The sequence below is a fragment of the Falco biarmicus genome, chromosome Z, assembly GCF_023638135.1.
Source record: "Falco biarmicus isolate bFalBia1 chromosome Z, bFalBia1.pri, whole genome shotgun sequence".
Classification (NCBI taxonomy): Eukaryota; Metazoa; Chordata; class Aves; order Falconiformes; family Falconidae; genus Falco; species Falco biarmicus.
In genome coordinates this window covers 35,420,445-35,436,024 of record NC_079311.1, presented here as the reverse complement: position 1 = coordinate 35,436,024, position 15,580 = coordinate 35,420,445, and the positions used below count along the sequence as shown (strand labels likewise).

Sequence of the window (15,580 nt, the reverse complement as noted above, 5' to 3'; positions counted from 1 at the left end):
TTGGCTGCTGTACCATCGTCCCTCCTTCAACTCAAAGCAGGATGTGTATTTTGGTATTGCATTATAGCTGTTCTGTGCTTCCTAGGGATGGCATTCAGTATGTATCATTTAGAGGAAATCCCAGACTGCTCTAATGTCCTATGCAACTTGAAGTGGTGCACCCCTTGAATGTATAAGGAAAGCCTCCTTTAGATGGCAAATAAAATTATTTGTAGTATGTAAACACCAGCAATATGTTATTCAATCTGAGCTGAATAACAGCTTCATTTCAGAAAAGCTCTTTCCCTCTTTTTAATGCAATACATTCGAGTACTCTGATAATTATCCTATGCCCTTTCCTTTTTGGATAGATATTGATGAATGCAGCATCATCCCAGGAATCTGTGAAGGTGGTGCATGCTCTAACACTGTAGGAAGCTATTTCTGCATCTGCCCACGGGGTTATGTCACATCCATGGATGGCTCCCGCTGTATTGGTAGGTATTCCACCCTGTAGGGTTTTAGAGCTCTCAGGATTATTAAGGGATTTTATATATAGCGGCAGCAGCATCTGTCCCAACCATCTAGTACTTCTCCCCTGCCCCAGGACCTCACTAAATGCTAACTCATCAGTATCTCTGATCCAGCTACTTAAAATTAATAACATGCTCTGATGATGATGATTGCCGTTGCAACCATGTTTATGTGGATAGTAGATCCCTCTGTGTCGACTGTATTATAGCCTAAGAACTCCTACCTGAGATCTGGATCTTCTTAGGAAAATATCAATTAATTCTCCCTGTTGTCTTGGCAAACATATGAAATGTTAATTATATTTCTTTGTCTAACCTGCATCTGATGAAACCAAAAGCTAAGCTCACTTTGGTTCTAAAGGAGCAAACATCTGTCCTTCCTTGATATTTCAAGTTTCATCTTACATAGGTTAATTTAACCTTTAGAGACCAATACAAGGCACATATATGAACTCAGAAGGTATTAAATAGTGTATGCCGAGGTGCCAGTAATTTGGCTGGAGCAGACGATAACCAAATATTAAATTTCAGTAGATTGCAGCTTTTACAGGACAATTTTTTTAAAACCTGTTTCTGTATTATGAAAAAGATGTATCTCATTTTTGCATGTGGTAAGTTCTTTCATGCAGCTGCATGTGTCAAATATGTGGTACAAACTATTCTGATAAATGAACTAAAAATACTGCATACCATGTGGAAAAACATTAACAATTGCTAATAATAGTGTCTTTTCTAGTTCTCATGTGGTTTATTTCAGACAGCGCAAAGCACTTTGTTCTCATGTTGGGAGAGGGACGGGAATTCTGAAGGGCTTCCTAAATTACAGATAAATGCTGTAAGCCAGTAGCAACACAAGACCTACAAGTGATTTCACATGGATAATTTTTCGCACAGTGTAGCCAGCTTTTGCCATACAGGTTCATTTGAGGAGTGCCAAACTTCAAGTATATTGCGCCTGGCCTCATGAATACTGAGAACCTGTGATTTCCAGTATGATCAAAATTTCTGTGCATTTTGGCATGTTTTACAATCTGGTTTCTAAAATCAGCCCCCAGAACCAATTGCACACAAATCACATGCCGTGGTCTGCTAAGGCAAGCCCTTATGTCACAGAACCTCCTTCCCTTAGATGAAAATGTGCCTGGAAGTTCTTGTGCTTTCAAATGTGTATGGTATTGGAGTATAATTTGTGTACTCTAGAAATATAATTTCACCTTTACTTAGAAGAAAAGTGAAGAATGTAATCTGTATTAATATAAATAATTTTGTTCCTCCCAGTTTAAGATAGAATACTCGCTTTAAACCAACATATCAGAATCGGCTCGGTTACTGTAATTGGTACTGTGTCTTTCAAAACTAATTAAGCTTTTCTCCTAGGCATCATTCAGGAATATGACAACAAAAGATATAGGATGTGTCCCTGAAGAAACTAAAATATAATAAACACTGATGTATTTATATTGAATAGTTTTTACATGGCACTGCTAAAAATACTGTTGTACATTCAGTCTGCTGAGCAGAGCAGCCTGGATAACATTTCTTCAGTCAGATGTATCTACACCAAGGAAAAATTCATTAAATGAATGTACTGATGTTGATGTTGTTACATGGAATGTCTTGATTTTTATATATTTGTATCTAGTTTCTATTTGTACTGCTTTGTATCTTTTGTGTCATCCATATTTCCCATTAGCTTGATCAGACTTTTAAGATTGTGTTTTGGATTAATGCAAGACTAGTGTTTATACAATCCTAGTGTCACGGAAATAATGTGATCCTGCAGTAAACCAAATGTGCAATGTGTTGGTACTTACCACCTGAGATAATTATTGGGGGTGTTTTGGGGTATTTGGGGGTTTAGTTTTGGGTTTTTCTTAATACAACTTTTTTATCATTTCAGTCCTTACATGAATTGAATAAGGGAAAGTAATCATGAGAGTTCATGTGACTAATTGTGGTTTTCTTTTTAAATTAACTACCAGATCAGAGGGCAAGTATGTGTTTCTCCAACATAGTGAATGGCCGCTGTGCACAGGAGCTTCCTGGTAGGTTCACCAAAAGGCAATGCTGCTGTGAGTCTGGCCGGTGCTGGGCCATCGGATCTGTTCCAGAGATGTGTCCTGTCAGAGGATCTGGTGAGTGGCTGGTTGGTTGGTTGGTTTGTTTTCTCCTTACTGTCCATTCTAGTTGGGATGGAGGTCACTGGAATATTTAAAACTAGTTTAAAATGTAGGCTAAATGGAAAAAGAAAGTCAGGAATTACATTATTATTCATTCTTGTGTTTTTAATACTGATGTTACCATCTGTGAACCATTTTTTTCTGGTCCATGATTGTTTGGGACTAGTTTCTTTAGCGTCCTTTTGTTGACTTTGGAAATAGTTCTTGGGAAATGGGAAAGATTTTGTGGTCAAGCTTGAAGAGGAAATGACTCTGAGGGTCCTTAGTTCATTTTGATTTAAAGGAACAGCTGCTCTCTTGTTCCATTAAATTTTGGGTTACTTTGAACTAGAAATGCATCAGTATTTCATTTTTTCTTTCAACTCTGCACATAGAATAATAGTCCACATCCCTAGTGAGATGTATTTACAGTTTATCTGTATCAAGATCTCTGACTGACAAGGGAGTTACAGTGCTGCTGGCAACACATCAACAAAAAGATTTCAACAAGTATTTTAAATTGCAATATTTCCTTTTATTATTTTTAGTGTCCTTCCTTAAATAACACCTGTCACAATCATGGGGTCTGCCTGAGATTAGGAGTAGGAGAGGGAACACATAACATCAAAGAAACAAGGAGTTGGTGTTCTGGTTTTTGTAGCATACAAAGATCTGTATCTTCCTTATAAGCTGACTCTGAGGGTTGATTTACTTCACGCTTCTCTGTGCATTGCTGTTAACAGATGAACACCGCAGACTCTGTGTGGATGGCGTTCCTGCTGGAGGTGGTTCCAGAGGTGGTGGGACAGGAGGAAACGGGTTCCTTCCCAGTGGCAACGGCAATGGCTATGGCCCAGGAGGTGCAGGAATCATTCCTATCCCTGGAAGCAATGGTTTCTCCCCAGGTGTAGGTGGAGCAGGGGTAGGGACAGGTCAAAGCCCTGCTGGAAGTGGCCCAATAATTACAGGGCTAAGTACGTACGTGCATTGTTGTGGCTTGTTTCTTTCTTTTTCGTTTTCCTTTTTTTTTAATTTCTTCTATTGGTTTCCTTTTTTTTTGCATAATTTTTCGTCTGGAAATGGTACGGTGTTCTTAAGACACAAAAATGCCTTTGTATTCAAGCACATTTAAGAGACTTCAGTTGATACCTTAGGAAGTTCAGGAGTCCTGTTTTTAACAACAGTTCAGATGTAGAGATTTTGTTTTTCACTTCGGTTATAGAGTCCTTGAGCCTGTGCTGTCTGCTAATTGGTCTTGGTCAGCACTAATAAAACTCAGAATGTCTTTAAGTGTTTTCAAAACATCACCAAGGTTTAAAATAAACTTTTTCATTGTTCTTCCAAATGTAAAATATATCTGTTCTGCAGGAACACTGCCTTGACTGAAAGCTCAAGATGAGTAGTATTCAGAGGGAAGTCTCATATATGTGAAGTTGCTTATAATAAGTAAGCACATCTCTAGGATCAGAACCATAAAGTTAATAAAATGCAAGGAGTATTATTAAGACAGGTCACTAAAAATAGTGAATACGTAGGAAGAGAGTGCTTCAACTTTCATCCGTATTGTGGTATATTCATGAGACCACTGACAATCTCATCAGGCTGTACATGTAAATGGCAAATCATAATTAGGGCTGTCTAATGTGGTTTTTGTTTCTGAGAGATACTTGTTTTTATTAGTTTACTGTCACATCAACAGGTACTACTTGGAAGAAATACTTGATTTGGTGAATATGTTTATGCACCTGATAACATACTTTCTGAAGCCAAGTATAATCTTCATATTTACATTTGTTTGAAAATACAAATATTTGTCTCATTTTCTGTTTTTTTTATTAGCAATACTCAATCAAACAATAGACGTCTGTAAGCACCATCCCAACCTTTGTTTAAATGGACGTTGTATACCAACCCTTTCGAGTTACCGATGTGAATGCAACATGGGATATAAACAGGATGCAAATGGGGATTGTATTGGTATGTGCATATTTCTAAAATCCATTTTTCACTGTTAAAAAGCTATTTTTTTTTTGCTTAAAATATTTTTTTTTAAAAAAAAGCATATTCTTTTCCCATCACACACTTATTAATCTTAAAAATATTGCTCTTGTGAAGGAGAGTGCAAAGACCATATTACTGAATTACTAGAATGGTTTAAAATCTTCCTGAGACATATCTGTTTCCTTAAAAAAGAAGAAATCTTTAATTGCAAAAATTGGTATTGAGTATTCCTATACTTGATGAGTATTGTACATTTTTACCTTCACATTCAGTAAAGTTCAGTTCTGTGCTCTCTTGTGTGATGCTCACGTAGCTCCGTTTTTGTGACAGGAGTTAGTGTTAAGTTATGTTCAAGATAAAAGTAGAATTTATGTTTTACCTACTCATAAGGAAGATTCACAGTTTGAAAGATATCAAATAATTAAAAAATGCGTTAATTAACTTTTTGTTTTATTTGCATTTTATATGAATATATTGAATGCTAACTTTTTAAAGCAATCTGAATTCGTGATTCTGCACTATATTCAGTTACTGTGGACTTCACTCTTGCAGTGTCAAAGGCTTATCGGGTATTTCAGGGAACAAAAAAATGTGGGTGTCCTTGTAGGGTAGTTGTGTGGAGAAGAATCCTGTATGCAGGATACAGCTTAGTAAATATATACGTTCCTAAACAGAAAATTCTGGTTATATTTCTGATTGAACGTTTGCTTCCTGATTCTTTATAAAGAGATTTGAGAACCATGAGTGAAAAATATTTTACAAGTGCTTGTTAGTCATAGGCTTTTTTCACTGAAGCTGTGCTTTCAGAATGAACTTTTAGCGTGCCTGTGGATTAGAGGAAAATACAGAAACAAAGTAACACAGAAAATTGCAACTATGTGAATCCTTCAGATGCAAGACTATGCAGTTTACAGTATGCAAGTGAGAACAGTATAGCCAGATTTTGTCGCACATGAGCAGAGTGGGTGTCAACCAGAAGCTGATGAGTACCAGGACCTGCCTTGAGTGTATATATAGATATACATATATATATCCCCGGAATAGTAATATGTGACAACTTTTCCTTTGATTTCCCCGTTTCTTACCATGTTTAACCTCTTTTCCTTTCACACATGGACTTGATATACTGCACCTGAAAGTTTGCAAAATCCCTTAGCTAGGCCATCTCTTTTACCAGAAGTGTCAGGTACAGCTACATCGTTCCTGACAACTGTTTGTACACTCTCTTCTTAAGAAATCTCAGTTGATGAAGATCCCACCACTTCCCCAGGCAGTTACAGTGCTCCAATAGTTGAACTTCCAGAAAGTTTTCAGAACATCTAATCAAATATAATCACTGTTTTGAAAAAAAAAAAAAAAAAATTCTGCTCATTGTTTCTTGTCTTATCCACAGTATGTAAGAAAAGCAGCTCAGTACCTCTCTCTTTGCACTTTTGTGTACTTGAAGACTGCTGCAGTTCTTCCAAGTTTTCCTCTATCATAGAGCAAGCCCAGCTTTTCCAGCTTTTTTTATTTGGGTGAGAGTTTTATGTATCTCTGATCTCTGGCTGGGAAATTCAAGAGACTTAGTTTCCTGCTGCATCCCTGGGCCTTAGGAGCTATAAGTACATTGTAAGTGGGGAGTGGGAGTTTTACTATAAATCTGTCTTGCATGGCTCTTTTTTTCTTTATAGTGTATGGAGAGCCTTGGCACTTTTATTCACAGCACTAAATTTTGCGTTACTGAAATCAACAATATATTTAACTATGGTGAACCTTGACTCTTGAAGAACTGTCTTGAAATGTGCTGAGCATCTTCTGAAAGCTGGTGTATTGAACTAATATTTCTTGATAAAATCTAGTTCACAGCTTTTATTCATATTCTTTGTTACTTGGGGGGCGAGCTGAATATACCATTTGAAGCACACAGATGTTTATTATCTACTCGATAACACAGTGTATTTATTACATTTTTATTATTTTTGCTTTCTAAGTTCAAATGAAGGAATAAAGATGAGCAATGATAAAAATCTGAATATATGGTTGTTACAAAGCTAGCAACTGAAAAAAGTGAAAGGCCTTTCTAAACTGTCCTTTCTGAGGCAACCATCCTGTGTTTGAATAATTAAAAAGCAGTGATAAATAACATCGTAGTAGAGCATGATTATGATAAATTCTTGCTCATGCTTATAAATAAATATTCTGCATGAGGAAATACACTGAAAAAGCACATCGCTGTAAAAAATGATCCTCTATATCATGGAAAGTCACAGTGTCAGTGGTTCCTAAAATAATTTCCTGTTAAGGAAAGACAAATTCGACTGAGCTATTTTGTCCTTCATATCAGCAGATAGCATAAAGGTGCTATGTGATTCAGCATCAGTTGACTATGTCATATGAGATTTGAATGCTGTTAAACTAACAAAGCTCATTTTTTAATTTGTGAAGCATGAAAAATAAATGGCAACACCTAGGTAAAAATTAGTGTGGTTTGATACTATTACAAGCATTTAATTATAAATCAAATGCATATTGATAACATGGCATATGCAAGCTAAGAGCGTAGGAAAAGATGAGTTGTGGAAAACAAAATCAAACCAAAGCAAATCTTGATGCAAGTGGTAAAGTTAGCTCTGAAATAAGAGGTCAGACTAGATACCAGGAATTAATAATACTAGGAAATTTTACATATTTAGATAAACTGAAGGCCTTACCAGGGCTTGGGTGACCTTTTAGACTTCTGCTTTTAGTGAACACCAGTTTCAGTAACACTGGCGCAAAAGAAATGGTTCAGTGCCTTTGCTTCCCAGTCTAAATGGCCAGGTGCTAACTTTGTCTGAGTGGCTTTTGGGATTATTCCAGAACAGGATTTAAACTCTGTGGTTGAGCCTATTGTGAAATGCTTCATTTGCCCTCTCTTCGCGCACCATTATACTCAGGCTGCAACAGGTGAAGTTACATGGGTTTAATTTAAACTTTTTTTTTTCAGTTCTCATTTAAGAAATCATGCATGAAAAAATGAAGCAGGACAACCATCTGTGGCTTCAAAGGCCCATCAGATTTGCATGTCTGGGTTCTGAAATTGATTGACAGAAAGCTATGTGTTCTTAACAGCTGGCTGGCATTCTGTCTCTTTCTCTGCTGCAGGGTCACCATGTAAGCCACCAGCCTTGCTACTCACCTTTCAGCCTAGGCTTGTGATAATAGTGAAGCTTTATCTGGTTTTCAGTTTGAAGATAAAGTGCCTGGAAACTGTGAGAATAGATTGATAGATGCATTGAAAAATTAATATTGGTGACCTGGTTTAATTAAAACACACAGTTATGTGCCAGGAAAAAGTTTTACTCACTTAGCAAAATCAGTCCTGACTTCGTAATGCACACCTCAGCATGAAACAACAGTTTGAAAACTGGAGCAATTTTGGATGCACTGGGTTCAAAACAAAAATTTCAGCTGTTTTAACAAAAGCAGAAGATGCTGTCCCAGCTACGGTAATGTCCTAGGTTGAAAGCAGGGGAAAAACCACCAATAATGGCTTCCAGCAAGTTTGTAATTTTTCTTTTTTCCCTGTATGAAACACATCAGTCGTTACTAATTATTTTAACTCTTCAGTGTTTTGCCTACTGCATAGCTGCTTCTATTCAGAAGACTTTTTATAAGATACAGTACTTTATGAATATCTATCTTAAATAACACAGCTTTGTTCCACTGTTATTTTCTAGTTCTGTTATAAAGAAGTAGCCAGAGTATCTCAAGTGCCACACTGAATTGGTGAATTATGAATGGTAGTTGCTATAAATCACACAGAAAGTTGGCTTAGAAATGTAGGCAGGAACTTAACTGCATGGAATTTCTGTGTGTACTGATGCATGCTAGATGAAATTAAAGGCTTGCTTGAATCTAGCTTGGATAGTCCTCTCATTACTGAAAGAACAGTCTTGGGGTATTGGGAACAGTTACATTTCATTGTATGGGGTGAGGTTAATGGTATATAAATGAACACTATTTCCATACTGCTCTATCTATCTGGCTGCCTCCTACCCAAGAAATAAATTAAGAAGCCAGAAATCATTACATATTTTTGTATAGAGTTAAATAAAAGCCTTACGTAAAAAATATCCTGCCAAATAAAAAAATAAGGGCATTACATACTGCTGTCTGACCTAAACTTGTATTATGCTGCTCTCGTGGTGGAACATGCCTGATGGGTCAAGGACCATAAGTGTCCTAAGTGATCTGGCACTGAAGAGTCAGTTCTTTTTCCCAAACTGATAGACAGCTGTAATATTATTACCTTTCCTTATTTCATTCTGTTTATAAAGAGTATGGATAAAACTGTGGAGACTTTGAAAGTGGCAGCAAGCCTGTAGCTGTGCTGTGAAGAATTGTAGTTGTTTTGTGAATACAAATCTCCATATTTTAGATTTTGTAATATATCTTCAGACTTACTGCAGTAAGTCTTAAGGGGGCTTTGGAAGTTTCATACTGTGTCTAGTGAAATTCTCTCAAGTGTTAGAGGTAAAAACTGAAACATGGAAATAAGTGGGATGCAAATGTTGAAAGAGAAATATTTGATATTGAAGAAGAGTGTACTAGGAGGTAGAATAAAAGAGTTAAATATCTCTGTCTCAGATGTTTCCTGTTTATACTGCTGGAATATGCATGCTTGCAATGCAAACTCAAAGCCAGAAACTTCTTTATATTAACATATATTTGCCATTTCCCTCTTTTTATCAAGAGCTTATAAAAATAAGAGCATCTTAAGATGCATATTTTATATGGAAATCATCTGATGCACATGGCTTTGGAAGGATTTTCTAAGCTTAAGTCAGCTATTTCATAGAGGAGCACTTCATTCCTGCTGTACAATTTATAAATTAATTTACAGTGAGATCCATTTCTAGAATGAATATGTTTTCTTTAACAGATGCAGCAAGTTGAAGCCTGTAATGAAGTAAGTCATAAATGTCATTCTGTGTAGGAAAACTAAACAAAAATAGATGAGTGCCATATCTAGTTCCCTCTGTCCTCCCCTATACTAAAACAAGATAAATATACAGTAAAGTCATTTGAATTAAGACATTTGACAAAATATTAATGTGAAAATGTGATTTAGTGTTTAACATTTTGTTGGTAGCTGAGGACTTTGTTGTGAAGCAATTATGTGTGATCCTACTTGACCCTCCATATCAGCTGAGCACTGAGGAAAAAATACCCAATCTAGCACTCATGAGAAAGAGCATCCCAACAGCCAGGCACCATACAAAAGCATGAGAGCAGGGAACTACTATAATTACATAGAAGTCTACTGCAGTATAAAGATACACTTACTGTTTTCTTCATTGTATTTAACACTTTGAATTTTTCTTTTCTTTATCTTGCTTCATTCTTGTGGGTTTACTGGAGTGGTGCTATCAGTTGCTATGCAAATGTGAATGAACTAAATATGCTGAGAAGAGGTATTTGATTCTTCCATTTGCTTTGCCTTCATTTGTTTAATTCTTTATTCTAAACAATCTGATTGTATCTAGACACCAAGAGTGCTGTAAACCAGCTCATTAACTCAGCGATTTGGGCAAACTCAGATCTGTTTGATATGTATATTGATGCTATTGATTTGTATGTATGTTTGATATGCTGTGTATGCACTAACACAGTAAATCCTCTGAAATGTATGGTCTTGGTTTTGGTTGAATTAGAACAAAAGTAGCCTTTTGCCATTTCTTAAAATCAGGTCATTCATGATGCAATACTGCTAGAAGTGCACACTTATTTAATGTATAAATGTTCTTAAAAGTTTTATTTCTCATTCCATCCCATTATTTCCAAGATGTAATGAGCTAAGTTTTAGAACTAGAACTGACAGAGGGTGGGTACAAATGATCAGCAAAATTACCCTGGGTTTTTCCTGGTATTTCTAGTAGTATATACTGCAAAATGCTCGCAAAAATCGTTGTTACTAAGAGCCAATCAGCAGTGACTTAGTTCCAGCTTCCTATGGCAGCTTACAGCCAGATACCAAAAAACTGCAAATCACCATTGGCTCTGTAGTGTTAAAGCCTACCTAAATGCAAAGATGTGTAATTTCAGACCTGTAAGTGAAATGGAGGGCATAGCTGGAAGGAAAAAAGTAAAATTGGCAAAGCTAATTGATGAAGAAAGCAGGATTTCGTCAAGGGGTCTATTCAGTTTGTAACCCGTAAATTTAGCTGTAGTAGAGAAGAGCTGCTCAGGTCACACTCTGGTAGCTGCAGGAGATACTGAGCCAGCAGTCCTGCCTGGCAGAGCAGAGGGATGCACTTGCTCCACTCCCTGGATCACAGAGGACAAGGATCCTGGGAGGGATTAGAGGAGCGTAATGGGGAAGAACAGTGTTACTTCAGAGCTGGGAATAGCTGACTCATTGGTAACCGCTGGGGTTCAAATTTAGGAATGGTTCTTGAAAGGACTTAAAGTTTTCAGAGCCCTGTGTCAAGGAGTTATTTCCAAACAGTTACCCAAGATTTAAGGTGGTTAATGTGTGTTTGGTTGCACCCAAATACCAAAAGCCTTTGGAAAGGAGAGTAAGGTACTTTATAGAGAAAGGCTAGGTTAGGGGCATTACTCAAATGCAAAGAATGGGGTTGAGGATGCAATGGGGCATAAATAATTGAGGTGTGATGTGCAGACTGGTGTCTCATTAAAAGTCCCTTTTGCTGGCCCCTCCTCACGTTTCTACAATATAAACCTGTAATGTAATGGGGGGTTGGGGGGTTGGATGACGTGATTATCTATGATTTTAAAATGCCAATTTTGATTTATATTAGTTTTATTCTGAAGAAGAATGAAGGGCCATTCAGTTAATTGAAACTGTGTTGAATGAAGTGGTGTTCTCTTTCACTAGGCAACGGTCAAATCCCATGTCTCAAAATCCTCACACATATTTTTTATTTTGTCTTTCAACAGGTGTATAAATGATGTGGTAGCATTTCACTCCTTAATGATTTTGCACCAACAACAAGTTTTAGTATTTAGCATTCAATTGTTAGCTACCATCTTTTTTACTTAGAAATTTCTAGTCTTGAAAAAAATATATACATTGTGAAGTCACTAATGCTTCTCTGTGCTGCCAACAGATGTTGACGAATGCACATCAAACCCGTGCTCTAATGGAGACTGTGTCAACACACCCGGTTCCTATTACTGCAAGTGCCACACAGGTTTCCAGAGAACTCCTACCAAGCAGGCTTGCATTGGTAAGAAAATTTGCTTCACATTTACTGACATTGCAGATGTTCTGACCCCTTATGTCAGACGCTATTGGAGTTCAAAAAATAGTTAGCAGTACGATTTTGGTAAATCCCAAAAATTTTTATATTAATTGGAGCTCTACTTCTGGGCTACCATGCCATTTATTCTGCTGTTGTCTTTCAACGTTTATCCATTATTCTGTATTATCTGTCACTTGTCTAGGGAATTCTGCAACCAGGAATTCTACAAAAATTTCAGGAAACAGATGATTAGTATGACAGGTGTATATGTATGCAGATGAATATGTGAGTAGGTTTTTAAAGGTATTCATAAAGTAATTGCTGAGCATCACAGAATGTAGCACATACTGTATAAGTGTAAAGTAGTATTTTTCCTATCTCTGATACAATGAGAATAAATACGTAAACATCTTTGGAATTTTTTTTTCTAAGTAATATTTAAATAACATGACAGTATTTTTCAAAGCAGTAATCGTCACGATACTTTTTTACCTTATAGTATTTCTCTGATTGTGTGATTTTTATTTTTATTTTTTGCCTTAGATATAGATGAGTGTATCCAGAATGGTGTTCTTTGTAAAAATGGCAGGTGTGTAAACACTGATGGAAGCTTCCAGTGTATATGCAATGCTGGGTTTGAACTGACTACAGATGGAAAAAATTGTGTGGGTAAGAACTCTTCCAAATAATTGGCCAAGCATCAGCGTGGTGACTCTAGAAATCACAGTACTTCATATTACAATTAAGGTTACAATTAAGGATTCCTTTTTAAAATCAGGTATGACCTGAGGTGAACTCAGAGCCCCTGCATTCAAATAGTTATAATATGGAAATGCATGGTTTTAAAAAGAAAGATTGAGGTAATTTTTGTTTTGAAGCTGCATCTTTTCTCAAGGGTCCCAGGTGCCAATGCCATGAATAACATTTTTCCCTAAAGCTTCATTGCAAGTGCTCCATGTATTAGCACTGCTGAAGAAAAAACTGATTTTAATTTTGACTGCACTGTGTCAAAAAAATCTTCCTAGATAAACAAGCTCTTAATTCTATCAGGTGATTGAAACTTTTTATCCTTTCATGTAAGAAAGAAGTGGCACCCTGTTCTTCCATACACAGTCTGCTGAAACACACAAAGTAACTGATCACAGCGGGGAAAAAAATTGCTGCTTTGTCTATACAGTGAAAACTCTTCAGATACTTCATCAGACTTATGAGTAGAATTTAATCTTCAAATGAAGGAGTATGTCACATCAGATGTGATTGTTTATTTTTAATGTGTCATTTTCTGGAAGGTGAGGAACTATAAGCAGTTTTCTTTGCAATATTTTGCAGACCATGATGAGTGTGCCACTACAAACATGTGTTTAAATGGGATGTGCATAAATGAAGATGGGAGTTTTAAATGCATCTGCAAACCAGGATTTGTTCTGGCTCCAAATGGGCGTTACTGTACTGGTAATGTAGAACTGAGGGCTAATGCATTAAAACAATCTTGATTGAAAGTGGGTTTTCCTGTCCATTCGTTCGTGCAAGAATGGCAATCTCGTCACATGGCTTTAATATACTAATACCTTAATAACTCATTACAGTCAATTCCTTAAGCTGCCTAGAATAAAAATAAGTTTAACATACAAAAATAAATAACTAAATTATTTAATAGTACTGTGAAAGCTACAACAGATGATAAATTAGCTTTTGAATATTCTTGGAGCATTTTAAATGCAGCAGAATATGCAGCCCCTTCATGAAATGGTAAAGTGAGAAGTAATATGGGTTGTTTAAAAGGTTGAAAAGATTTTACACTGATGAACACACACAGTAGGTTTTCCACACAACTATTTTGGCAATTCAGAGTGCATAACACTTAAGACATTGTATTTGCCACATAGCATTACAAACTTTTATAAGTGATGTAATTGAAATATTAAACATTTTAAGAATAGAATCTGGTTTAGCTTCTGTTTTAAGTAAATTAGTGGAAGATAACCTGTTGCTGCAGAAGTTTGAATTTGAGTCGTTTCTAGTAAGTGCAAAATCATCCAAACTGTTAGTTTTCTGATTTGATGTTGAAACCTTTCTATTAATTTTGGTTTTCTGAATGTAGATGCAGCTTGGCTGTTGACTTAGGTAGAAATTGGTGACCAATGAAAAGTTTGTAATTAAAATTTACCATCAAGTGGATCTTCTGTGATTAGTGCTTCCTTAACTGTACTTTAAAACAAAGTTTAATATCATGGGATGGACAAAGGGGAGAATTTATCAGTTATTTTTCTTAGTGTAGAATCTGAAGTGTCTCTAATACTATGTTTTTTCTGGTTTGCGTGATTTTTGGTTTGGTTTGGTTTGGTTTTTTTTTTTTAATAATGTGTAGATGGAATTTTGATTATTTACTGTAATTCCAAGATGACATTTTTACTAGAAATAAAACAAGGATATGTTGATGATTCATCTGCTATCATAAAGTAATTTGGTAATGTTTTTAAAATATTAATTGTAATCTCGCCTAAAAACAGCAAATTGATTGTTTTGTGTTGCCTCCTGTTAGATATTGATGAATGTCTGACATCAGGAATTTGCATGAATGGTCATTGTATAAATACTGAAGGTTCCTTCCGGTGTGATTGTCCACCTGGCTTGGCTGTTGGAGTTGATGGTCGCGTGTGTGTAGGTAAGTGAGATATTTTTTTTCATCAAAAAGCAAGTGGAATTATCAGGTTGTCATATTAAAGAAATACATCAAGTGGTATCCTTCTAGATAATGTTGACATCAAACCACAGAGGATCTGTTCTAGAATAAGTCCAGACTATTTGTCTTTTGTTTTGCTATGTGTTTGTGTTAATATATGTGCATGTGTGTATATATATTTATATTCAGTTATGAATCCGAATCACTAAGACATATCTTGGTTGCGACACTTTGTAATTTTGCACTCCCCTTTTCATTTCTTTCTCTAATCTGAAAACATTTTATTCTGCCTGTACCGTAGTGTTAAAAAAGAAGCTCTAGGAGGAGAAATAGTGAAAACTAGATACACTTGTTTCTGTGAACTCAAATATCATTATTAAGAATTATTAGGAAATCTTGCATTATGCTATCCCATAAACCTAGTGTTAAAAGACAATAAGCTTAAATTCCTCTGTGGAATCAGAGTGGCACCACCTTTTGTTTACCAGTTACTCCTATAAACTAAATTTACAGTATTTATTCTTCCTGGCATCTCTTTTTTGTTTTCGGCATGCCCTTTGTAGTCTGCTGCTGAATAATCTTTCGTCATATAATATGAACTGCAGTCTTATCCCCTCAAATGTTACTGGTTGACAGTTAATAGATTCTTCACCCAACTCTACCAGGAGCTCTAGCACTGGTTCAGGGAGCTCATTGGAGGAAAATGGAGCATTTTCAACCCGATGAAGAATAAAAAGGGGTAGACAGCAAGACGTATTATTACCTTGTTTTCTGCTGATTGCTGATGAAGATGTTGGAGAGGAATATACATTTTATAAAAATTCCTGAGAGTGGTAGGACTACATGCACTAGGGACTGTGATACTGCAAAGTTCCTTAAACCGATTTAATCTGCATGAGATGCCAACTTTCCCTTCTTCTGAATTTTGAAGCATCAGTTATGTATCTTCTTTCTTCTTCCATATCTCATGAATGTATCTATCATGAGGCATATTTT

General features: G+C 36.2%; 1 protein-coding gene across 1 annotated transcript in view; it reads left to right on the top strand.

Moving 5' to 3' along the window:
- The window catches only part of FBN2 (fibrillin 2), a 178,831-nt gene that overhangs the window by 65,318 nt on the left and 97,933 nt on the right, over window positions 1-15,580 (top strand). The window contains exons 8-15 of the mRNA XM_056325609.1: window positions 351-476; window positions 2,495-2,647; window positions 3,415-3,645; window positions 4,511-4,648; window positions 11,767-11,886; window positions 12,445-12,570; window positions 13,231-13,353; window positions 14,444-14,566. Of these exons, the coding sequence (XP_056181584.1) occupies window positions 351-476; window positions 2,495-2,647; window positions 3,415-3,645; window positions 4,511-4,648; window positions 11,767-11,886; window positions 12,445-12,570; window positions 13,231-13,353; window positions 14,444-14,566 (1,140 nt within the window). The remainder of the gene's footprint in view (window positions 1-350; window positions 477-2,494; window positions 2,648-3,414; window positions 3,646-4,510; window positions 4,649-11,766; window positions 11,887-12,444; window positions 12,571-13,230; window positions 13,354-14,443; window positions 14,567-15,580) is intronic.